At 41.3% G+C, this 24,540-nt stretch overlaps 1 protein-coding gene across 1 annotated transcript in view; it reads left to right on the top strand.

Annotated features, from left to right (window-relative positions):
* The window catches only part of LOC142373086 (putative flavin-containing monoamine oxidase A), a 52,410-nt gene that overhangs the window by 9,962 nt on the left and 17,908 nt on the right, over positions 1 to 24,540 (top strand). The window contains exons 7-9 of the mRNA XM_075456154.1: positions 82 to 166; positions 10,538 to 10,638; positions 19,373 to 19,531. Of these exons, the coding sequence (XP_075312269.1) occupies positions 82 to 166; positions 10,538 to 10,638; positions 19,373 to 19,531 (345 nt within the window). The remainder of the gene's footprint in view (positions 1 to 81; positions 167 to 10,537; positions 10,639 to 19,372; positions 19,532 to 24,540) is intronic.

Here is a 24,540-nt window from a genome sequence, read left to right as displayed (position 1 = left end):
CTAACATGGTGGGATTTACTGGAAAATCTGAGCATTTAGCTTATTAAATACAACCTCCTCTGTGTTTGAATGTTTGCACAGGATGCAGAGTGGGCCCGGGTGATGACGAGCAGCGACACTTTCTTGTGCAGAGCCGTGATCGTCACTTGCCCCCCTCATTTGGCAGGTCAGTGTGCGTCTCCCACCTCTGTCGAGTCGCTAAATGAAATTCTCACTGGTGCAGAAGGCAAATATCCCGCTCTCTCATCAGGTCTGTCAAACGTGGCAAACTGTGCATCCATGCAGATAAATTGATGAATTTCCTAAATCTTTTTTTACCTCCAGGATGTGGGACTCACTTTGGCTTATGTACATTCTGACGGAGTTCAGGTCCAGGGCTCGGGAATTGCTTGGATTTGATTTGAAAATCGGTGCAAGAGTTAAGGCCAAAACTTTAAACGGGGGCTAATGGGACATTTGCTATGGTCAGCTGTGGGTAAACACGTCACTACCAATTTATCTGCAGTCAAGCTACGAGGGAGGGAAAGATACGGGCCCCAGCACAGGTGTAGTTTTTGGCTTGGACCTGAAAGTCTTTTCTGAGCTAGCTAACATAATATTTAAAGGTTTGGCATGATGAAAATCCACTTCGAAGCTATTCACAGAACATATTACTGCAAATAAAAATGTGCGTGCTTCTGTTGAAGGCCTGGCATGCAAACTGAGAACATGATTTGAAACGGCCCCTGAGCAGAATGTACCTTGATTCAGACATTTCCTCCTGCATGAACTGGCATCCGACACTTCGGCTTCTAATTAACCACAAGCTACAACAGATTTGACCGGGATTTAGGTGGGAATTGGATGCTGGTGCTCTCAATAACAAGTATTTTATTCATTTAGGACGTTTCCATACACGGTGACAAAAGACTGTCCTTAATTTCCAACCATTTTACACAAGTTTCTGGAATGTCAGCCATTTTACCATGGTAGTAATTCTCATCAACCACCTGTATTGCTGTATCTTCACTCTGGTGTTGATAGACTGTCTTTTTTCTTTTTTCTTTCCCTGGTTTAACTGCACTGGGGTTCAAGTTCATTCATACAGGGGGAAAAAAAGACATTAACTGACCAAATGTTCGCTCAGAAAGAGGTTTTTAGTTCAGCTTTTTAGGTGTTTTGGATCAACGGAGTGGAAATGTCATTTTTGAACGTGTGTTTTGTGTACCTTCTTCTTGAATTTGTTGTCAGGCATCAGGCTCTGATCTTTTAGTGAATTTTGATATCTTTTAGTCAGTGCTTTTTACACTTAAAGTGAACTGGGTGAATGATTTTGGAGTTTTCCCTTTAAAAAAAAAAGAAAGAAAAAAAAAGCCAAAATGAAACACTCACTCCAAAAGTTTGTGCACTGCTCAAGAACTGCTTTAATGTGTTCATGTGCAACATTTAGCTGGAGTGACGAGGGGCTCCAAAACAGTCTGAAGCAAGGATGTCTCATCTTGTTAAATGCCTGTTACCTCAGCTTTTCTTCCTCCCCGTCTCCTCTTCACCTCCTTTGCTAGCATCGCAAGTAGGAAAAACTTAGAAACAAAGAGGGGACCAAAGGAGTAGAGGATGCACAAATTGGGGAATGAGATAAAGGGATCAAAGTTGAAAGTGGAGTCAGAGCTGGTTTGCCAGGTTTGGAAGAGGCTGGGGCTGAGGCTGTTTCTGGGCCTTTTTGTACTGAGCTGGCAACAGATCTGTCAGTCAAACCTCAAACTCCAAGCCATGGACCATGGCCAGGATCCTTAATGAGACAGGTCTGAGAGCAGTGTTGAATTATGCAGCTCGGATTGCTTTAGCTCGTATGCCACTTTGGCCTTAAATCAGTGAGGGAAGGTTGACAAGAACTCTCAAAAAAAAAAAAAGCCAAAATCGGGCCAGCAATTGAGATTTCACCTCTCCCAAAAGAAGTTGCGGATACATTAAAGCAGGATTGAAGGATTGCTGCTGAAAGTTGTCAGAGTGACTTGTTCAATTTTTGATATTCTTTGATAGGAGGTGAAGAAACAAGACAGATTGGCACGGCAGCAATGACTTTGTGGTTTCCAAGCCTCTGTTGGACAGTAAAAATCAAAAGCAAATGTTAAAATGAGTTCTCCATGCGTTTGCTTTTGAATGAATTAACGGTTAGTTGGATGACCAAACAAACAAAAGAGGAAGAGATACTTTATAGGTCAGCTGGCATCAGAGCAAAATTCTGGATATGAGCTGTGTGTTCCCAATATATCATGTCTGCCCTGTTCTTGGCTCCAGTATATAGCTCACCATTCATCAATTCATCCATCATTTATCTTGACTTCTGCCACTTGCTTCGTCGTCTCTTCTTTTTTTCTTGCCACTTCTCTTACTCGCCTGAATGATTTACGAGCTGTTTGGTCTCCCCGCCTTTTGAGATTGCTTTGCATGGAGAAGATGTTAGTTTACCATGTTTACCCGTTCTGAGACTTCAAGCAGTGACTCCTACGACAGCCTTTCGCAGCATGCATTTGGTCTATGATGCAATTAGGCGCGCTGATTTAGCAGTTCGTCTCAAAGTGTTTTCCTGTCGTTGTTTGTCACGTAGTGCGTCCTGGGCAGAGCGTGCTGTCTGGCTGTGTCACGCGTGTTTGTGTGTGCGTGTCTATTGTCGAGTGGGTAACGCTGAAGTTCTTGACAACTCTCGCAAAGATTCGCTGTGCCTGACTAAAGAGGATTTTAAAATTAATCGTGACTGAACGTGACAATCGGACAAGCGACATCCATCCAGTGCTGTTTTTTTTCTTTTCGTGGAGGAGGAGCTGCTTGGATGTGAAACCAAGCTTGGGCAGTGGTGGGGAAGTGATTGTATCTGCCACTCCCGCTTTGGTCCAGAGCCTTGTTTAAACTTGTGAGTAACAGGTAAGCAGTGCATTAGCATTCATTTGTCGACTGACACTGTGTGAGACAGAATTCTGGGTCAGCGCATGCTGTGCTCTCAGGGAAACTAATGGTGCCTAATGTTGGGATTAAACATGAACCGAGAGCTAAAGGGTTGTGAAGATGATTAATACAGTGTGATTCTTATCTGAACGAGGTTAAACACAGGGAAAAAAGAATTTGGGCTTTCACTGTGCATTTTGCTTCTCTCATGAGCAATATAGCAAGTGCTGAAGGGCAGATAAATGTGGTAAATGTGGTTTAGTAAAGCTTCGTTGACCATTAAAAACACGTTGAAAAAAGACTGGACAGATCTTAACTTTAGAGCTAATGCCAGAGCTTCCTTTTGAGGTCAATGGTGAAATGAGTATTATTCGTGGATATGATACTTTATGATTCTGTCTGAAACTGAGACAAACAAAGGGCCTATAGCCATTGGTGATTGGAAAAATAAGAAGAAATGAGTTTTCAAAAGCACCTAGATAGACACTGACACAATTACAAGTTACCTTTTTCACTGTAATGGCATGCAATTGCCGTCCCATTGTTAAATGTGTTATTTAAAAGGTTTAGAAGGTTCCGCTCATCAATTCAGCCAAACAAGAGTACGTACCCAACCACTGAATTTCACACTTGATGCAAAATCTTAAAGATTACATACAGAGTTGGATATCCATCCATTTTCTCTGGTCCACTTACCCTGTTCAGTGTTGTGGGGGGGCAATTTATGGCCTGGTAGGAGCACATCCCACCAACAAGTCCTCCAATCAAACGGTCCTGAAGGGTCTTTTGTCAATGCTCATCATCATCCTACAGCCAGCAGGAGGGAAAGCCAGTTTATCTGAGTCTGCGGCGACACGAAAACGTTTTTCACTGTAAACGATACTTTTTCTTATCGTTTCGCTGTCGCGGCCAGACAGAGCCGGCGTTCCCACTACCCCAAAACGATAGTTTTTGAGAATGGGTTCCAGAGTGGGAAAGTTTGAAAACGAGGTCGTTTCGTTTCCATTATTACAGCGAAAACGTTTTTGCGTCAGTCAAGTGTTGACGCTGTGAGACTTCTCTATTGTCTCACAGTGAGGCGTGACACAGTGGCGTGTGTACTGCATCATTTCATCGTTTTCATCCGTTTTCGTCTGGACCTGAGTCTTTACCGCAGCGTTGCCGTGTGGTTGCAAGAATTTTCGTACCCGTTTTAAAAAAAAAAAAAAACTCGTTTCGTTTCCGTGTAGCCGTAGCCTGAGTGTTTCCACCTCAGAGCATTCTCCAGTCTTTTTCTTTCTCTTTAATGAGCCCAAAATCCTTTTAAGGAGGAGCAGGTGGATGGCCCAATTATACCCAGGGGAGTATTATTATTCACCCAAGGGAGGGGACTTTGACAAATGTTTTTTTTTACATTAAGTTAAGAACACAACAACACATCACAAAAGCATTTTTCTGATGTCCTGGTTGGGTTTAAGCAGTAACCTAACCAAGTGTGGTTAGGTTGACGAGTCAAAACAACTCAGCTGGGGTTAGAAAACAATCTTAATTAAAATACAAAATGCATTCAATACACTTAAAGTACATTCTTTTTTGCATCCCCATCATCACCCTAATGGATGCCATTTCTACATTTCACAGGCATTTGCTCTCACAACCACCAGATGTCGCATGTTCTTAATTATAGGTTGTGTTTGCCTTGTACGAATGACCCATGGGATTGTTTTTATGACAGGAGGCAGGATACGCCTGAATAGTCACGTTAGTGGGGGAAAAAGCCAAACCTACTTGGATGAAATCCACACAGGCAAAACATTTACAGGTACCTGTGATCATCCCTGCACATTTTGGAGGGTTTTATGCCTTTTCTGCATCCTCCCATTCCATGGCTAGAATCTGTTATTGGAAAACATTAACTTAATTTTTCTCTCACCATCCTCCAATAGTATGACTTTTGTGCTAACATTTGTCGTCTTTTGTCGTTCTTTTGAGACGTTGAAATAAAACAAGAGATGAAGGATAGTAATAGAATTTTAAAAAAGACGATGTAAGGATTAAGGCTCTTTAATCCTTTTAAAGCAATACAATGTAACTTCTCAAAAAGCCCACTATGGAGCTCCCCCTACAGGCTTGGAGGTAATGTACGGTTACACTGTCGTAAATACAACACCCTTTCGCTTTCACGTTTCACGTTTGTTGACGAACCGGCGAGGAGTCAGAAGGTGCAAGCTATGTCGACCGAGAAGGTAAGAGTAATCAAATGTACCTGGGAGCGTGAGAGGGGTCTATTTGTTTTTGCGGTAGGTGTGCCAGAAAGCAAGTCGAAGAACTTCCGCTCAGCTCCCGGGCCGCTTCAGCAAAGTTACATAGCGCAGTTTTTCCAACTCAGACCCCCGAAGGGCATAGGAGACAGGCCAATCGTAATATTAAAACTCATTCAAGCCGCACAATTTTTTTCAAGCTGTTATTTTAAGTTAGGAATGTATTGCATTAACAAACATTTAAAAAAATTTAAAAAATCTGTAAATAGCAGTGATATAAAAACGTAAAAGAGAAAAAGTAGGAAATTAAAAATCTGGATCACATTTATATGAATATGTTTGTTGGCATTTTGTTCGACAGGGACTTGAAAGCTAAAAGCTTGGAAACACAAGCGAGCAATATTCTAGGTGTTAAGGAACAGAAAGATCTTTCAGATAAGGTGGAATTTAGATATTTCTGGCTATGAATTTTATCAGGGGGATTTTGAAATGTATTCAGAATTTTACAGGGAGCCAGTGCGGAGAGGCAAACGCAGGAGAAATGTATCTCTCTCTCTCTATCGGCGGTGCCAGTCAGACCTCTGGCAGCAGCATTTTGGATCAGCTGAAGCGTTTTATGGGGCATATTTGGGCATCCTGCTGAAATGGTATTACAGTACTCCAGCCGTGAGGTGATGAGTGCTTGGATCAGTTTTCCAGGTTCATTTTAGGACAGAATGCGCCCTATTTTCATCATGTCTAGCAAATGAATGAAAGTCATCCTGATACATTTGACATGAGAACTAAAAGCCAAGATTCCACACAGTAGAACTGGAAGCCAAATTGATCCTATCCAGACTAACTGAATGACTGAATGGAGACCCTCTTCTTCTTAATCACTTCATAGATAAAAAAAAAAAAATGACCTTATGAACATGTTTTACATGTTTAAGGCCATTTTTCTCTGGGTAACGGCGCTTGACAACTTTCTCCATTTGGGCTCCGTCTGCTTGACCGACTGCACGTTCTTTCAGATGATTTGGCCTTCTTTGTCAGCCTGACGAGCATAATGGGTGTTTCTGGGCCAAATGTCTGCAAAGACTTTTCGCAAACTTTCTCGCACCGCCGCAAGCGTTTGTGCATAACAAACACACAGCTGCTTCTGTTAGCAACCCAAACTGTTTGTCGTGCGGTTTGATCAGATTCTGGCAGACGCATCCTCCAAGTCGCACGCATCACATGACTTGCCTCCAACAAACAGTTCTTTGCTCCCAAAGCATTTTACAGAGCTTCTGCGACTGGCATGCCTTCATCAGTTAAAATAGATAGACTTTGGGCACATGATGGAAACTTCACAGTGGGTGTCATTAGAGTTTGAATGTGTTGACCAAAGCAAACCGCTCTGTTTCTGTCACAGTCATTGAAACTAGGATTCATTTAAAGAGCTGAATTACCCCAAGATCCTCCTCTTCTGGAACTGACCTTATTAAGACAAGACACAAACTCCCTAAAGCGGAACGACCAGAACAGATGTAGCTTAGACAGGCAACGGTAGTGTTTTTCATGTGCAGTCAGAGCACATCACTTTTGTTTATTCCACCAGAAACATTTAATCAGCTATCTGATTCATAAATACGAAAGCCCATATGGTTGAATTAATTTCGAAACCAAAGCCAAAAAGGTCATCTTCCTCCCGAGCCTGTTTTTTGTTGAGAGCAGCAACAGATACTATAAGGTAATGTTGGAAGGACAGTGTGTGTAGAGAATTAGAGGGCGTTTGCTTAAGCTACACAGCCTTCAATTTCAGTAAGTGTCTGTGGCTGTATAGCTAATCCAATAAAGGGTCTGTGATGTAAGGTGCTCGTAGACACAGACTCTTGTCTTTAACGTTTGAATTAAATACTTGATGAAGAGTGCTGCTTGTTTCTGATGGTTTGTGACAGCTTTTTCTTTTTTTGAGGTTTTTTTTTTTTTTTTTTTGCTGAGGTTTTTTTTTTTTGAGATCCTAATAAGGGTACAGTGTGAAGTATGATTTTTTTCCCTCCCCTCACCCAATGTTGTTCCCCTTCCTTCTTATCTGGCGGCGCCTGCAAAGCGGGCTGCGATGCCTTGGTCACACTCTCTCTCCCCTGTCTGTTTCTGTGTTGTCTGTCTGTCTTGACCGAAACTGGAATTTCCCCTCGGGGATTAATAAAGTATAATTGATTGATTGAAAATGGTATCTATTTGTCATTATTACCCGCTTCTTTAGATTTGGCCCTGGGTATGGATGCGGGCCCAGAATTGTGATCTGAAAGGTTCTTCTTTGTATCTTTGTTTTGATTAAATGGCTGATTCACAGGAGTTGTAGAAGATGGGGGGCTTCTACACGTAGAACTATCCTGGGCGCACACATTAAAAAAGATAAAATTAATTCTGGGCATGTCATTACTTCTTCCTTTTCTCCACAACAGTCCTATGACAGGCACTGCTCTGTTGGTTTTTCAGCATGAAAGAAATGATTCTAATTTCACAGCATGCACATACACAGCTAGAAACTAAAGGCTGTAGCTATTTCCATACTTTTTAAAGTTGTTTTTTTTGTAAATTACCATTCGGAAGCTGCAACTATGAATCATCATCTCTTTGATGTTACATCTCGATTCAAGTGGCTTTTCGTGTTTCACTCTCCTCGTCTTTCTGACAGTCAAAGACCCTCAAAGTGTGCGATGCTAAAGGTTTCGAGTGAGACATTAATGTAAATTTTCTTGCCCCTCTCTGAGAACCTTGCTGAGACTTGACTTGGATGTCAGCGATGGGAAATTGAGACAGGAGCGTCGAGGATTTCCAGTGGTGCGTTCACACACCCAAAAAAACCCAAATGAATTCAGGGAGGAACAAGTGCTGGGAGGGGGGGTTGAATTGAGAAAGTAATATAAAAACAGACATGGAAACCATGAACAAGCACTCTGAGGGGGAATATGTTTGTGTTACCTGGTAGGAACTAGCATCTGTGCAGACACATGAAAGTGCAGCTGTTTTGCAAGGATGAGCTTTGGAAGGAAAGCACTTCAGAAAACAGCAGGTGATTTGGATTGTGTCAGCATGCTGTACACGCAACCTAATATTCTTCTCCATGTCTGGTTCCAGTGCAAACTTCTGTCTTGACCGTCATCTTTTGTCAAAGTATAGAGCAGGGGCAGGCTCACTGACTTCAGTCATCCTGAATACTTGCACTCATCTTTATCAGTGTAAGCACTTAATAACCGTTTGCTTCTCCACTGTTTCTGCTCTCATACTGTTTTAAAATGATTCCGAATGAAAGTGCTCATATTCCTATTTGATCAAATAAATAGGTACAAAGTCTTTAAACCCAAAAACAAATCAAACACATTGAGTTATGATGTGAACATCTTCTTCTTTGTCAATTACTACTAAAGAGAAAGTATTGTTTACCAGCATCTGTTGCTAACTTGCAGTAAGCAAGGCAAGGCAAGGCAATTTTATTTATAGAGCACAATTCGTACACAAGGTAATTCAAAGTGCTTCACAGCTACATAAAATCACAAGAAGGCAATAAAATCATTAAAAAATGAAAAATAATGAAAAAAAAAACACTGGAGTGGTTAACACTGTCTCTAAAAGGAAGTATGTATTTATATATATTGTATGATGTTTGAGTTTATTGCATTAAAGGCGGGGTAGGGGATCTTTTTCTGGAACATTTTTTTACATATTGCTTGAAATACTCTTCACACCCTCATTGCAACCAATTAATTAAAAGTTTTGACACAAATATGAAAAGTTTTAGTGGCCTCTAGAACGTACAATCTAGGATGCCGTCTATCAAACTGCAATCTGCCCCCCCCCCCCCCCCCCCCCCCCCCTCCCCCCTCGTGCGCGTACCCTGCTCCGTGAACGTCCAGAAGCTTGGCAGGAAGCTAAACTAGAGCCAGCTTGGCTAGCACCTAGCATTATTAAACGTATAGTTAGCATAAACTAAATACTAAATACGGCAACGATCGATGCTTGCTGTCAGAACAGCGCTCGTGCACCTTTGTGCTCGTGCGCGTTAATGTACTCTAGAGGCGTGCCTTCGGGGGGAAAGTGAAGAAAAGGGTTGGGAATTTTTACCTGTGTTTTTTCAAAATGCAGCTTTGCTGGACTCAAAATCTAGGATCTCCTACCCTACCTTTAAGTTGCGCACCAGGGGCCCGGGTTTTGATAACAGGTAACGTCATCAAGATTTCTCTTGTCACACGTGTTTTGGTTGTATGTCAGCCAGCATGACAGTGCTGCAGTATCCTAAGAAAAGTTACAAACATACAACAACTAACCGTTCACCAATGTCCTGTTGAATCCTTGATGGTCATACTTCCTCTGGAGCTCCCTCTTGTTCAGGGCCCGAGGCCATGCTCTGTTGGCGGGCTTTCTTTCTCCCTCGCTTCATGCAGCAGGTGCCATGGTAGACGGCGGCTGTTGGTCTATGTCAGATTTGTGTCTTTAATCTTTTGCTATTAGGTTGCATGAGTTGCCATCCATCTGTAGCTGATTATTAATGCCTCGATGATATGACTGTGATGTCGATTTGTGAGGAAGTTCCACAAAAGTTACAAAGCCAATTTGTGCACTTTCGTGCGCAAAAGCAAATGATGCAAGAATACATCTTATTTAGTAAACAGCTGCTTGTAAAATAATGAAATAGAAGGCAATTCTTACCATCAGCTGATAATACTTGTAAGATTAAGGATATGACACCACTTGACAGGTCTTATGGGAAGGATGCAGTGTTGCTATTTGAATATCGAGGCGAGCGTGTCAAATTAGTTTGGTGCTACTTATCATGTCACTGTTTTTCACTTTTACTGCCTCAGGGTCATGAATTTTGTTTAGCATTAAGGACATTATTTTGAGGTTGCTGACAGGCCCTTGACAGTTTCAAAATTACGTTTCACATCTTCTGCTGCTTCATTTGTTAAAAGCCTGGCTTTTGGCCAGATGTTGCTTCATCTGCCAGAGGTACAGAAACGGCATGGCTTTTCCTCATGCGTGACATGCAGTACACTACCTCAATAAGATACAGAGGAAGGCACTTAACTGCTCTCAAATCACTGAGATGGAGCTTTTACTGAAGTTAGTGCTATGATTAGTTCTCTGGAGCCAGGCAACAGGCAGAGTAGCTTTAGCTCAAGGGGATTTATTCACAAAACCATTAATGTCATCCTGATCAATAGAGGGATTAGCTCAAGTGTGCTATCCTTCAATTTTTTTTCTCTTTTTTTACTCTGTCTCTCAAATAAAGTTTAGGTTTGCCTCACATATTATGGTGGTATATATTGCACCACACACACACACACACACATACACACACAAATGCTCCTGTTGAAATTTGTGCTCTGCTGTTGTTTTCCCACCAGCAAAGATCCACTACCAGCCAGCCCTGCCCAGCATGAGGGAATACCTCACCCAGAACATGCCAGTGGGCCATATGATCAAATTCATTATTACCTACCAGACGGTAAGTAGCACAAGATAATTCATCGGACTCGGATGTGATTAAAGTTATGAAGAAAGTTTCATTTGATAGAATACATTTGTCAACAGTTTAGTTTTGCACACTTCTCAAATAATGTTGTAGTTATAGATTACAGTCAATATTGGTTATCCAGTTTTGGTGGCATTTGAAAGAGGATAAGTCTAAACGCAGTAGAATAGGCCACATGCATAAGGCAGTAGCTGTTTTTTTTCTTTTCTTTGTGAGGATTTGTTTCCAGTCAGGATAATTACTTCTCTTACTGAATTACGTCCATGACTGATGGACCCTGTTTTTTTTCCGCCCTCTGGTGGCATTATGCAGCTCAGTTTATCTTCAAACGATTCAATGGGAATTTTTGATCCACATCTACTTACTTACGTAACTAACTATTATATTTTGTGTATCGTATTAAACATCTACAGAAGCTTTTAGCTGTACATGGTTCATCGTCTAATACTGTGTCGATGTTTCGATTCACAGAAACCTAATCCATGAACTACCCTACACTTAACCTGCTGGATAGCTTTCCTTTACAGTTAAACTGAGCGTTTTGGATTTCTTTATTGATCTTTAATTTTTAACCCTACCAGTCACCTTCCCTGTAGTTGAATCCTGTTTAATACTGAGCTTGACAATGACTTTAGCACAGTTGCGACGGGTGTGAACACAGACAGCTGTACCATTGCACTAATGGCTAGTTTCTGTAGCTTGAAACATGCAAAGCTAAGCGTATGGCCTTCTTCATCACCATTGTATGACATGATTCTTCATTCATGTGACTGGGAATTAACCAAACTCATGGTCACTAATGTTAAAGTTAATGCAAGCAGTTCGATATGATCCAAAAGTCGTGGAAAGAGTCACATTAGACTAGTGCTTGCATATTGCAGATAGATATGCGAGTCCCGAAGGTCTCCTGTGTGGTGCCAGGGTTGCTAAGTTTGCAGTTGGTTTGCATTAACAGCCCCACATTATGCAGAAATGTGGTGACACGGCTCCACTGAATTTAAATCATCAGTACTCACAGGACAGCTTTTTACAGCAGTGGCAGTGACTTGGTAAGCAACAGCTTCGGACAACAAATAAATGGCTCGACACACATTTATAGATCTCAATAGTTTGCACAACAGAGCTTTGAGCACATGCTGTTTGATTTGTTTCATCTTCATTTTGCACTTTACAACCACACAGTTAATTAACAAAATGCCTGTGCACCTTGTTGGCGAGAATGAATTTGTCAAGTGTAATGAAAGCAGTATCATGAGTGCTCATGCAAACATTTATTCGATCTGTGCCTTGGTGGCTTGGCAGGATGCATTTAGATTCTGATAAACACATTAAATATTGTCCCCTGATTGAGGATAAGGTTTATTTAATACTCTCATCTCCTTGCTGTGTTTCTGCATGGAGTCAGCAGTCGCACGCATGATTGAAGAGCATACTTTTACTAATTACAGTTATGTGATGCAGCCCAGTGGGCAGGCCCCTCTTGACTGAGATAGATGTAAAATTTTAGGGTAGAAAGGTAAAGTGTAGTGCATGAAAATAGAAATACAAGCAGAAATAACATAAAGCTGACTTTATAATACAAACTGGCATCTGATACTCTGGTTAAATGGAATCAAGACTGACAAAAGCTTGAATATCGATTAAAACAGGTGCTGACAAAACTCCCTGGTGGCCTGATGTTTGGGGCACAGACAACACGACAGCAGCTTCCACAATTCGAAACAAAGCTGCGAGGTGCTTGTTGTGTGTCACACCCTTGTCGCTCCATGTCTTCTGTCAGTCTCCACTGCCTGTCAAATACAGGCAAAATGCCTTAAGTTGGGTTTTTTTTAGAGAAAAAGAAAAAGCAGTGCAGATTCCTGTGGGTGTGGATCCATATTTAGCCTTGCATGTACTTTCTTCAGGTGGTGCCTCGCCAGTGTTGTCTGCTGTTGTGTGGTTTTGGATGAAATAGACGTGCATTTCTGCACTACTTTAAACTTTAAAGAGCTTCGGATGTCTTAAGAAGCCACAAAACACTATCTCAGCTTTTACTGTAATTTCTAGTCCTTTCTGTTGATTTAGTTTATTTTCTAATTAACTCTAGCCTCCTCATCTTTTGTCATTGTATTCTCCATTTGTTTGATGTTCAAAACATTTGAGACATGCAATTTTTACAAGAGAAAAATAAAGCAAAATGCTTTTTTTTATCATTTTTTTTTTCAACCATGCTAAAGATCATTAGTGCTGCTGTGGCTGTTTGCATACACCGATCAGCAGTAAGATCTGATCTCAGCCAGTTCCAATAGCTAATATACATCATCTTATAAATGTGCCCTTGACACAATCCATGGTGTCAGTATTTTAGATGAAGTAGGACACTGGCCATGATCAATGCTAACTTATTAAAAAATGTGATGGAATAGTGCAAGGGCTGCTAATTTGCATGCTTCTCACCTTGGTTGGTGTCCTTGAGATGTACTTTCAAGACCTGAGAAAAAAAAGCCATTAATGCTTGAAAATACAGACATGGCATTGAATGTGAACCCCTTTACACTAGAGAGGGAGCCAAATAGCTCAACAGTGGCGTGAAAGCTTATATCTGCTGTAGACCTTGTATTATCACGAACATTTTGTTGATATATTTTTGTAAAATGTGCTTGTTTCAAAGGATAAAGGGTTGTGCAAAGATATGTGAACTTAAGGTGCTCCTTTACCTGTAATATATACTGAATCACTTTTATGTTATGAAATCTGAGATCAGATGGGACTGGTTTCTCAAACCAAACAAGACTATACAGGATAAAACATTAATTAGTCATTAATTGCTCTATGACTGTAGAGTTTATCAAGCCCTTTTTTTAATGATGAATATAATGGAAATATAGTCTTCAAAGAAATATTCATGTTTTTATAGAGTTGCCGACAATAGGCTGAATCCGTTGTAGTATTTTAGGGTCGTTGGTGTTATAAACTTATTTTGGTCACCCTTTTCCAGGAGGTATTTGGAAAAAAGCATTACCGTTTTCACTGCGAACAGCTTGAAAGGAAGTGCTGAAAGAATTTCCAGCTGCCCTTTTAAAAAGGGCATCAAAAACCATCAGCGACCCTCACTGATGGGAGCGAAAAAGTGAGTTTACTGTATAACACTCCCGTCTTACTTCCTGACTCCCTGGCAGAAACATTTCAGTGAATCTCACATTAAAACCCATGACCAGAAGAAATCATAGACTCTTTGATAACAGATTGCTGGAGAATTCTTTCTCAGAGTACTGCTGAGCAGCCCCCTGGGATTCTCTGGATTTTGCATTTTCGGCATGAATAGTCAAGTCTGCATTCTTGCTTTGGATAATCTCCACATTGGGGGGAAATTTTTGAGGCACCAGCTTGTCCCTCTCAAGATCTGAGTCCTTGGATCAGCCTTAGGCTGGCAATTGCATCTGTCTCTTCCATGACCTTTGACAACACTCCCCAGTGGTAGCTTATTTGCTAGGGCAAGACCTATGTGCATAGCCGCTGTGACATCACCCAAAAGGTTTTGAACTACCACTTTAAAGCCTCAGGTTTGGAATGGATGTTGCCACGCAGGGTTTTTGAAGACAGACGTGATAAGTGATGACATTTAAAAGAGAGAACAAGATGGCACATTGAACAACTGTTAGGTTTTACCCACGGTACACACCAGTCCATCAAAGTGACCACACCCTTCTCTGATGCATAACGGATCTGTTGAGTTTGCCTTGCTTCTGGAGCCTGCTTCAAGTGGCAATATGAGAAACTGCAGTTTTTTGGAACCTCCACTTTGGATTCAACTTTTAGCATTAGAGCAACAACGCCATCTTCAATTGATCTATTGATAAAAATAAACTTGCGATGTCTCTGACATAAGCAGAAAGTTTCTATGTGCACGGGAATGTGGGTGGCAAAAATATCAGACACGAGCGCAGCAGATTTGGAGTTTTACTTAAAGGTGAGCAAGTGACAGCAAAGGAGATGGAGGTGGAGTATGTATGTATGACCCACATACATGAGTTCATTCACTCACAGTTTATGTTCGGTTTCAGTCGCTGATTGGAAAATTTAAGCATCAAATGGTTAGGCTGAGGAAACTAAATACCCCCATCAGGTTTAGGCACTAAAGCTTCTTAATTTAGGAAAGATATAAGTTGAGTCCAGCGCTTTTGATGCTCATGCAGGAATGAAGACATTAGATCGGTTGCATTACTGGCTTATCCAACCTTTTAAAGTATTTGCATTCAGTCATTCAGATATAAGTCCTATTTACTTACAACACTGAAAAGGGAAAAGCCTGGGAGCACATACATTTGCCATTCAAGCAAGATTAACATAACATAACATCAAATGCCTTTACAGATTCGAACATTACAACAGCATGAAATATGGCCAAAACAACTCATTAACGTGTCATGTATGCTGTAGTTGTGTAGCAATGTATGTGCATAACGAAGGCACATCTTGGCTCACATTTAAACGGAGTCTGAAGTCATGCAAAAACTACAAATTTTTAATGGATGAAATTTATCTTTATGAAATAAAAATGCTTGAACAAAAGAACTCAAACGAAGTGCCATTTGATGCGGAAACAAAGCAGTGCACTGCGCAAAAGCCACTGTGGGTGGTTTGTTTAAGGCACTTACTATTACATGAGAATGCCAGCAGGCTACACATTGCATGTGCAAGAGAGCCAAATTCTTATTTGCTGCTGACAGGGCAGTTGCTCTCCTCTGTATTGAAATCTGCATTCGTGTTAAAGCACCCCTCCTTGCCAAACCAGAGAACGACTGCCTGCTTCAGGAAAAGGAAAGGGGGTGGATTGGCAATGCTTGTCAACAACAGATGGTGTCACCCAGGACATGTTACTGTGAAGAGTCGTATCTGCAGTCCTGACATTGAACTATTGGCAGTAAGTTTTCGTCCATATTATTTGCCAAGAGAGTTCACCAGTGTTGTTTTGGTGGCTGTTTACATTCCACCCTCAGCTGTTGCCGACACTGCATGTGATGTCATCAGTTCCGTTGTTGCTAAGATACAGACTCAACACCCCAATTCTTTTGTGGCAATATCTGGTGATTTTAATCATGCCTCACTCTCTGCTACACTGCCAACTTTTCAACAGTTTGTCAGCTGCTCTACCAGAGAAAACAAGACATTGGATTTGTTTTACACAAATGTCAAGGATTCATACATTTCCAAATCAAGACCTCCCCTGGGTAAATCAGATCACAACCTTGTTTTTCTCTGTTCAGCATATAAACCCCTTGTCCAGAGACTACCTGTCACAAAAAGGACTGTTAGAAAGTGGTCAGAGGAAGCTGAAGAAGCCTTACAGGGTTGTTTTGATGCAACCGATTGGATTTCTCTTTGTAAGCCACATGGAGAGGACATTAATGCCATGACTGAGTGTGTGACTGACTATATAAACTTCTGTGTGGACAACACCATCCCCACCAGAACAGTGAGATGCTTCGCTAATAACAAACCCTGGATCACCAGTGAGCTAAAGGAACTATTGAACAGGAAAAAAAGAGCCTTTAGGGAGCGAGACAGGGAGTTACTGAGGAGTATACAGAAGCAGCTCAAAGTCAAGATCAGAGAGAGCAAGGAGGTGTATAGAAAGAAGCTTGAGAGTAAACTGCAGAGGAACAATATCAGAGATGTGTGGTCAGGAATGAAGAAGATCACAGGCCTCAAGCAGAGGGAGGATCGGATGGATGGAAGTCTGGACAGAGCAAATGAGCTGAACACATTCTTCAACAGGTTCAGTTCAGGAACAAGCTCACCATCCTCCCATCCTGTTCCCAGCCAAAGAGACATCCCATCCTCCTCTGACCCACAGCTTTCCTGTAACATCTCCACCTCCACCTCAGTCATGGATTCTTCTGCTTCCACTAGTTTGTCATCAACCCAATCAGGAGATGCTGCTGCCCCCTTTGCCTCCCCCTCCCACTTTTCTGTTTCTAGAAGTCAGGTGAAGAGGCAGTTGGAAAGACTGAACCGGAACAAGGCTGCAGGTCCAGATGGTGTCAGCCCCCGAGTCCTGAAGGCCTGTGCAGAGCAGCTCTGTGGGATTCTGCAACACCTTTTCAACCTTAGCTTGACCCAAGAGAAGGTACCACTGTTGTGGAAGACATCCTGTCTGGTTCCGGTACCAAAGAAAACTCACCCTTCAGATATCAATGACTACAGACCTGTTGCACTGACATCCCACATCATGAAGGTCCTGGAGAGACTCCTGTTGACCCACCTGTGTAAGCAAACCAGCACATATCAGGACCCCCTGCAGTTTGCTTATCGCCATGGAGTTGGAGTTGAAGACGCTATCATACACCTGCTTCAACAAACCCACTGTCATCTGGATAAAGCAGGCAGCACTGTGAGGATCATGTTCTTTGATTTCTCCAGTGCATTTAACACAATCCAGCCTGATCTGCTTAGTCTGAAACTCCAGAAGACTCAGGTGGAGGCCTCAACAATCACCTGGATTAATGACTACCTGACAAACAGACCACAGTTTGTCAGACTGAAGAATTGTGTGTCTAACCAGGTGATCAGCAGCACAGGAGCACCACAGGGGACTGTACTCTCACCATTCCTTTTCACTCTGTACACTTCAGACTTCCAGTACAAGTCAGACTCCTGTCATCTACAGAAATATTCAGATGACTCTGCAGTTGTCGGGTGTATCAGAGATGGACAAGAAGCTGAGTACAGAGAGCTGGTGGACCGCTTTGTGGCATGGTGTGGGAACAATCATCTCATCTTGAATGTTAACAAAACAAAGGAGATGATTGTAGATTTCAGGAGAAACAAGGTCAGATCAAACCCTGTTTCCATCATGGGAGAAGAAGTGGAGGTGGTTGAGGAATATAAATACCTTGGTGTTCATGTGGACAACAGACTGGACTGGAGACACAACAGTGAAGCAATCTACAAGAAAGGACAGAGCAGACTGTACTTCTTGAGGAAGCTAAGGTCCTTCAAGGTTTGCAACAAGATGTTGCAGATCTTCTACAAGTCTGTTGTTGAGAGCGTCATTTCCTCTTGCGTCATCTGTTGGGGCAGCAGCATCAGAACCAGGGACCTAAAAAGACTCAACAACCTGATAAGGAAGGCTGGTTCTGTTCTGGGGACGACTGTGGAACCTCTGGAGACAATAATGCAAAGAAGGATTTTGCATAAAATCAAGAGAATTATGGACAACCCTGAACATCCTCTCCATGAGACTGTTATCAGAAAACAGAGTCTCTTCAGTCAAAGGCTTCTTCAGTTTGGATGCAAAACGGACCGCTACAGGAAATCTTTCCTGCCCACAGCCATCAGCATCTATAATAACTCTTTGATTTAATTGAGTTACATCAACATTTAATTTCCCTCTGGGATAAATAAAGTATTTTTGAATTTGAATTGAATTGAATTCTCTTCCATGACTTGTTCAAGCCATTCAGCTAGCATGCATCACAACTCGCACCACATCAACCCATGTGGCTCCATAGCACATGATGTTTCTCCTCGGAGTAAAACCCCAATATGTGTGTCAAGTGATTTTTGAAGGACCTGAAATGTTTCATTGGCTGAAAGCCACACACACTCGCAAATCGAATACATTACCAGCTTATGGGAGGTGATAGGCCCTTGAGCGAAATATGTTGTACGAGCATACTGTTGAATGAGTGAAAAAAAAAAAAAAAAAAAAAAGGCTCGAATGAGCTTTGAAAAAATTCAATTTGTTCTGACAGAAGTCCGGGCAAGAGTACTTAGCCAAGCAGTTAGCATTACATGGACACCAGTCTCACAGATGTTATGGTTGTATAGACATAGTGTTGCAGGAGGCCTCTCCCAGATGTCATCAGCTAAGAAACTAAACAAAACAAAACAAAACAAAACAAAAAAAAACAAGCCCTCCTCCGGTGGCGAGCAAAATTTTAAGCCACTGTTTTTTCTGTTTGGGTTTGGTGTTAAACTTTGTCACAAAGCTGGAATTCTTAGGGTTTCTTCTATGGCAGGAACCTAATTGGAGATCGACTCAATTGAATTATTTAGATGCAACGGTCCAAAAGATGTGTTGGTCCACAGTGCGGATAGGTAAAAAAATGAAAATAACGAAGGGCTGAGATGGTCTACGGAGAGGAAGAGCACATGTAAATCTCCAGGTGAAAGTTTCCATCAAAGAAAATATTTACTGACCAGGCTGGGCTGAGTCAGTAAATATAAATTGGTTGTGCAGACTGGCTTGAAAAAGGTAAGTGATGACTGATTTGAAGGAAAAAAACAACAACTGAGAAATGCTCCTCATCCAGGCTCTGGGTTGTTGACTCCAGTCGTGAAGAGAAAAGCACTCAGTGAAAACAATCCAAGTTTGACAGTCCTCTTCCTGATGCAAAAACAAAAGAAAAAGTTCACACAAAAGCTCTTCACTGACCACAAGACCAAATCAGTTTGACCAAACTAGACCACATGAGAGCAGACAAACTGGCACCAACTGGAGAAACAGACCCAGGCTTAAGAGCAGTAGGCAATCAGACCGTCACAGGTGAGCTGCATCAATAATTGGCCGCTCCAGGAAGCCGGGAACAGGAGGAAAACCAAGAAAATAAAAACTTAATCTCAGTTCAAAAAGAGTTCTTTAATGAGGGGGATTTGTTATTAACAAGTTAATGACTTATTTTAGTGTTGCGTTTGTGTAAACTTTGGCATTTACTTTTTGCAGGCTTTTTGGAAGGAGAAGGGCTATTCAGGAGAAATAGTGGCAGGATCCTCAGCTGACTGCCCATTCTGTGTTACCTTTGACGCCACCAGCCCTCAGGGTAATGCTGCTCTTGTAGGCTTCATCTCTGCTGAGCAGGCCTCTCACTGGTGTACTAAAGAGGTAATGGAAATATCTGTTTATTTTTACCCTAACTTTAAACACATTTGCTCTCAGCTTGTATGCCGTTATTGCTTAGGACATTACTTTTATTGCAGTTCGATATGATCTCGTGTACAACCTGGGTTTTTAAAAAGTTGGGATGTTGTGTAAAATGTATTTGAAAACAGAATCCAATGACTTGTGAATCTCACAAAGCAATATTGTGTTCACAAAAGAACATAGAAAAACATGTCAAATACTGAAATTGAGACTTAATCTTGAATATGTTGCCAGCAGCACATCTCAAAAAAAGTTGGGACAGAGCTTCGCTCACCACTGTGTAACATCTCAGGGAGAAGTTTGGACTGCAGGCGGGTCAGTTCAGTATTGTTTTGCTGAAACATGCAACTCCTTCCCTGAAAAAGACAGCATCTGGATGGAAGCATATGCTGCTGTAAAAGCTGTATATACCTTTCATTATGGAGGGTACCTTTCCAGATGTGCAGGTTGTCAGTTCTGTAGGCACTAATGCACCCCTTTACCACCAGAAAGGCAGACTTTTGAAGTGAGCGCTGATAAAAGAGCAAGATGCTCCTTATTCTCTTTTGTCCGAAGGATGCAGCGTCCATGATCTAGTTTTCAATCTTGTTTTTAAATTTAGCTTTTTGTTCTACCACAGAACAGTTTTCCTCTTGGCTCAGACCATTATTTTTAAAGCCCAAAGATTGCAGCCATTTAAAATTAAGTCTTCACAATTTTACGTTGAGGAACATTATTGGGAAATGGTTAAACAGTTTGTAGTTTGTGGCAGATTGTTGAACCTTTGCTTATGTTCTAAGAGACTCTGCCTCTTTTTATACTCAGTTGTGTTGCTTTCCTGATACCATTTAACCTAAATAAATTACAACATGTTCCTCCAACTGTCTCCCTTTTAATACATCTTACTCTTCCAGCCTTTTGTTGCCCCTGTAAAACCTTTTTGTGATGTGTTGCTGCAGTCAAATCAAATCTGAGATTATGTTTTCCAATAAATTGTAAGATGTCTCACATGTTCTGCACATGCTCTTTTAAAAGTAGAATATTGGTTTATGAGAATTGTAAATCATTGCGCTCTGATCTTATTTTAATGAAATGAATAGAAAACATCTCAACCTTTTTGGAATTGGAGTTCTAAAGTCATGATGCAAACCAATCGGAAATGAGCAAAATAATGGACATCTTTATTGCATTCAATCTAAAAATTGAAACAGAAACTGGTTTGCGGTGCATTAAATTTTGGACAAGCATGGCACATTTCAAAGGAGAGAGCTATTCATGTTCTTGGAAACAACGTGCTTTGTGTTTGGACGAAGTCATGAGTGCTAGGTAAATGAAGTCTTCAAACGTTTCCCACGAGCACAGAAATCTGGATAAGCTGCGGCTGAATGCTATCCTTATCAGTCTTTCGTTTGATTATTTTGCATGTTTAAGGTTAAGCCTCTTTTCCATTATGTGTGCAGACAAAGGCTACATAATTTGCATTGTCGAAATGATGTTTCTTGAGAGCAGCATTAAGAAAATTGCATTTGCGATCGAGGCGGGCTGCTGCCAGCTCGCAATGATTAAGAAAATGATTGGACGTAACAGCATTTTTAAGCGGTCCAAAAGAGAAGCAGTGCATGAGTTGTGTGTTTTTTTTCCACAGTTTGGAGTCGACAACAGTTTTGCCTAGAAATTCTAGGACGTGTGATACTTCACTTCCTGTAATTATTCTCTGCAGCTTTGTTGACGTTGGTTGTTCACGCTTAAAATCCCTTCATGCCTGTGGTTACATTTGCCTTTAATAAAATCTACTAGTGTTTACAGCTGTAAACTTTTCACACTTTTTGCACACGCTACCTTCAAAGATCATTTTCTTTTCCCTCCTCTGCTTTTGTATTGACACGTCAGTTTAGTCCTTGTGCTTTCAATTCTTGAAAAATTAGATAAACATAAAAAAAATAAAAAAATAACAAAAATTTAAATAGTTAAAATCCAGCACTGCCCCTGGCGTTGTTTGACATTTTAGTCATTATCTTGACCTGCTACAAAGCTCTGGCGTGGCTGTCACCCTGCAGGGCCGTGCTGCACAGCGTGCTAAATAATTAACCACAACTTTCTGCTCCACTTCTGCACAGAAGAAAAGCATGGCAGCATGTGATGTGAGTGGACATAAAGGTTACAGTCATGCACAGTGTAGGCCATTAAAACATAATGCCGCTGTTAATAGTCCATATGATTTTCCCTTTTTATGTTCTCATGTACTTTCTTGGATTCCTTTTTGGGGATTGCAGACTTTGCATTGCTAAAATTAATCTTACGTAAAAATGTTTAAAGCCTATTAGCTTTTCAACTTCACCCAAATCCACAGATATTTGCATATGGAGGCTTTTAGCTCCAGCTCAAGGCTCCAAGGCAGCGCTGTGAGGGCAGCTGAAGCGGCATGTAGATGTCTAGATAGACATCTGTCAACATGCTTTATGGTGATCCGTCTTTTTTTTGGGGGTTCCCTAAGTCTCAGACCACTGCTCTTACGTACTGAAAGATGTAAGCCAGGGCTACCCAAATCCGGTCTTCGAGGGCCGACGTCCTGCAGGTTTCAGATGTTTCCCTGCTTCAACACAGCTGATTCAGATGAAATGGAGCTCTTCAAAAGGTCGTTAAACCAGCTGATGAAGCATCGATCTGAATCAGGTGTGATGGAGCAGGGAAACATCCAAAACCTGCAGGACGTCTGCCCTCGAGGACCGGATTTGGGTAGCCCTGATGTAAGCTGTCACAAGCAGTTATTCAGATTGACTCCTGCCTCTTGTGTCTGTCCTGGAATATTTATTTCTAGAATATGTAAATATTTTACTGAAATGTTCTGTTTGGGTATTATCACCCTCGCTGGCTGAATGATGTATCAGATTATCACTAGAAAAAAAAAAAAGAAGCAAATTGCATGACTTGAGAGCTAGCTTTTTCATAAATAATGATACCAAGAACATCAGGTTGTTAAGAGTACAATGAGATGAAATATAAATTGATTAGATGGCACTCAGAAATATTTCATCAAGGCAATCATTCTTTGCTGATACCCATTTCCGATGGAGAACTGAACCCATCTATGCTCTCTTCAAAGCCACCAGGCTCTTTTCAATTACCATTTTTGAGCTTACGACTACGGCCACGCTAGATTCGCAACTCCCTTGTTCTGTGAGGTAAAAAAGCCTTTTTTGCAAACGACCTTGGTGGCTCTGTGAAGAGCAATATAACCGACATGCGTTAGCGGCCATGGGCCTTGTAGATCTAAAATGAGACTTCAAAACAGGATTTCTCATTTATGTCATGGTGTCAAGTTTTAGCCAGCAGTTTTAACTCTTCATTGTTTTATTTGGAACATTTCTTATCTTCGTTCTTGTTTTTGTCTTGTTCTCACTCTTGTAATTGTTTCCAACTGTCTCATTACCCACCGGCACTGTAGAGTATTTAGTATTTGTCCATCTTCTCCTTGCCAGTGAGCCTAAGTACATACGAACACGTGTGCTTTTAAAAAGGAGTTTTTTCCCGCCTAATGCACAACCAACACGAATGGTCGTGCTGTGTATGGAACTTTTTTTGACAGGTCAGGCTTGTAACTGTACATTTATGTGGACACATGTTAAATGTCTTGTTAGCAAGGTTAGCATCAGTGGCAGTTATGTTATCTGAGTGATGTGGAATGCTAAGATGAAATGAGTTTACATAGCTAGCATCAGACAACTTATCCAAACTGACAGCGAACTGATGCCCCTTGTTGAAAAGGTCTGCAGTAGAACTCTTTTCATGTTTTGGCACTGTTTTATCCAGCCCTTAGTAACAAGTTATTAAGATGTGTGTGTTCTATATAAATGAAATATCTGTAGAACAAGCAATTCTTCCAGCAATTAACCCCTCACCAAAGCCTGCAAAAAGCTGGATATGCGAGCTAAGCGGTATTGTTTTGACAGGCCTTGTAGGCTCTGCTGTGAAGCGAGCCCTAATGGAATCTGAGTTTTACTACCTACAGTAAAGACTGTTCCAGATTCTGCTGGTAATTGTATTGGCCGTATTTAATGTTAGGCAGTCCAGCTCTGAGGAACACATACAGCTATGTGTCCCTTATGTGTGCTGCAGGCTGACAAAAAGCTAAAAACTTTGACCACCCTGAACTCTGTGTCTGTGTCGTCAAAAACAAGAGGGTAAAATGCTCTGAAGGAGGATGTGGCTTCTGCGATAAACATCCACCCCTCTCCCAACCACTGTCGTCAGATTTTGCGAGAGACAAGCAACCACTAATCCTTTCTTTGTACAGTATTTCACTAAAAGGATTGTAAGAGAAGCTGACCATTGCAGGATCGACGGAGGATATGGAAGGGGGCTCTCTTCTTCAGAGCCACTGGGTGAAATGAGTGAATTGGCCATATAACAAATGCCTCTGAAGTCCATCCTCCAATCTTGTTTGCAGTGATTATACCTGTTTTTCTGTTGGTTTTAGTGAACTATTTAATCCCTCCATGAGATGCCACTTGATCACTTTATATATTCTCTCAAATGTGAACTGAGTGGGAACTTGGGAGTTATTTTTTTCTATTTTGTCCTTGTGTATTTAGTTCCTGTTCATTGTTGTCTTTCAAACAAACAAATGAAATAAGAGGAACGCTGAGAAACAACAGATTCCTCTAAAGCCACAGTAGCGCCTACGTATTTTGGCACATCCTTCGAGCCATCCGGCAGGTGAACAATACTGGTGATTGTCGGACTATTATCGCCACGTGGTATTTAATTTGCACAATGTTGACTTTTGTCTTAGGCGTTTGATGACTGAAGAAAGGACTATTGGATTTGCCAATTTGCCCATTTAATGACTGAAATGACCATCGTATCTATTGTTTGCATTCCTTGGAGAGCGCAGCGAGGTGTGTTTGTCAATGAGATTTAAACTGGAAGTCCCATATTTGTGTATATATATATTTTTTTGTATTTTGTGAGTAATCAAGATTTTATTTATC

The sequence above is a fragment of the Odontesthes bonariensis genome, chromosome 22 (genome assembly GCF_027942865.1).
Source record: "Odontesthes bonariensis isolate fOdoBon6 chromosome 22, fOdoBon6.hap1, whole genome shotgun sequence".
Lineage (NCBI taxonomy): Eukaryota > Metazoa > Chordata > Actinopteri > Atheriniformes > Atherinopsidae > Odontesthes > Odontesthes bonariensis.
Note: the sequence above shows the minus strand (reverse complement) of the source record. Positions and strands in the feature narration are given on the sequence as shown.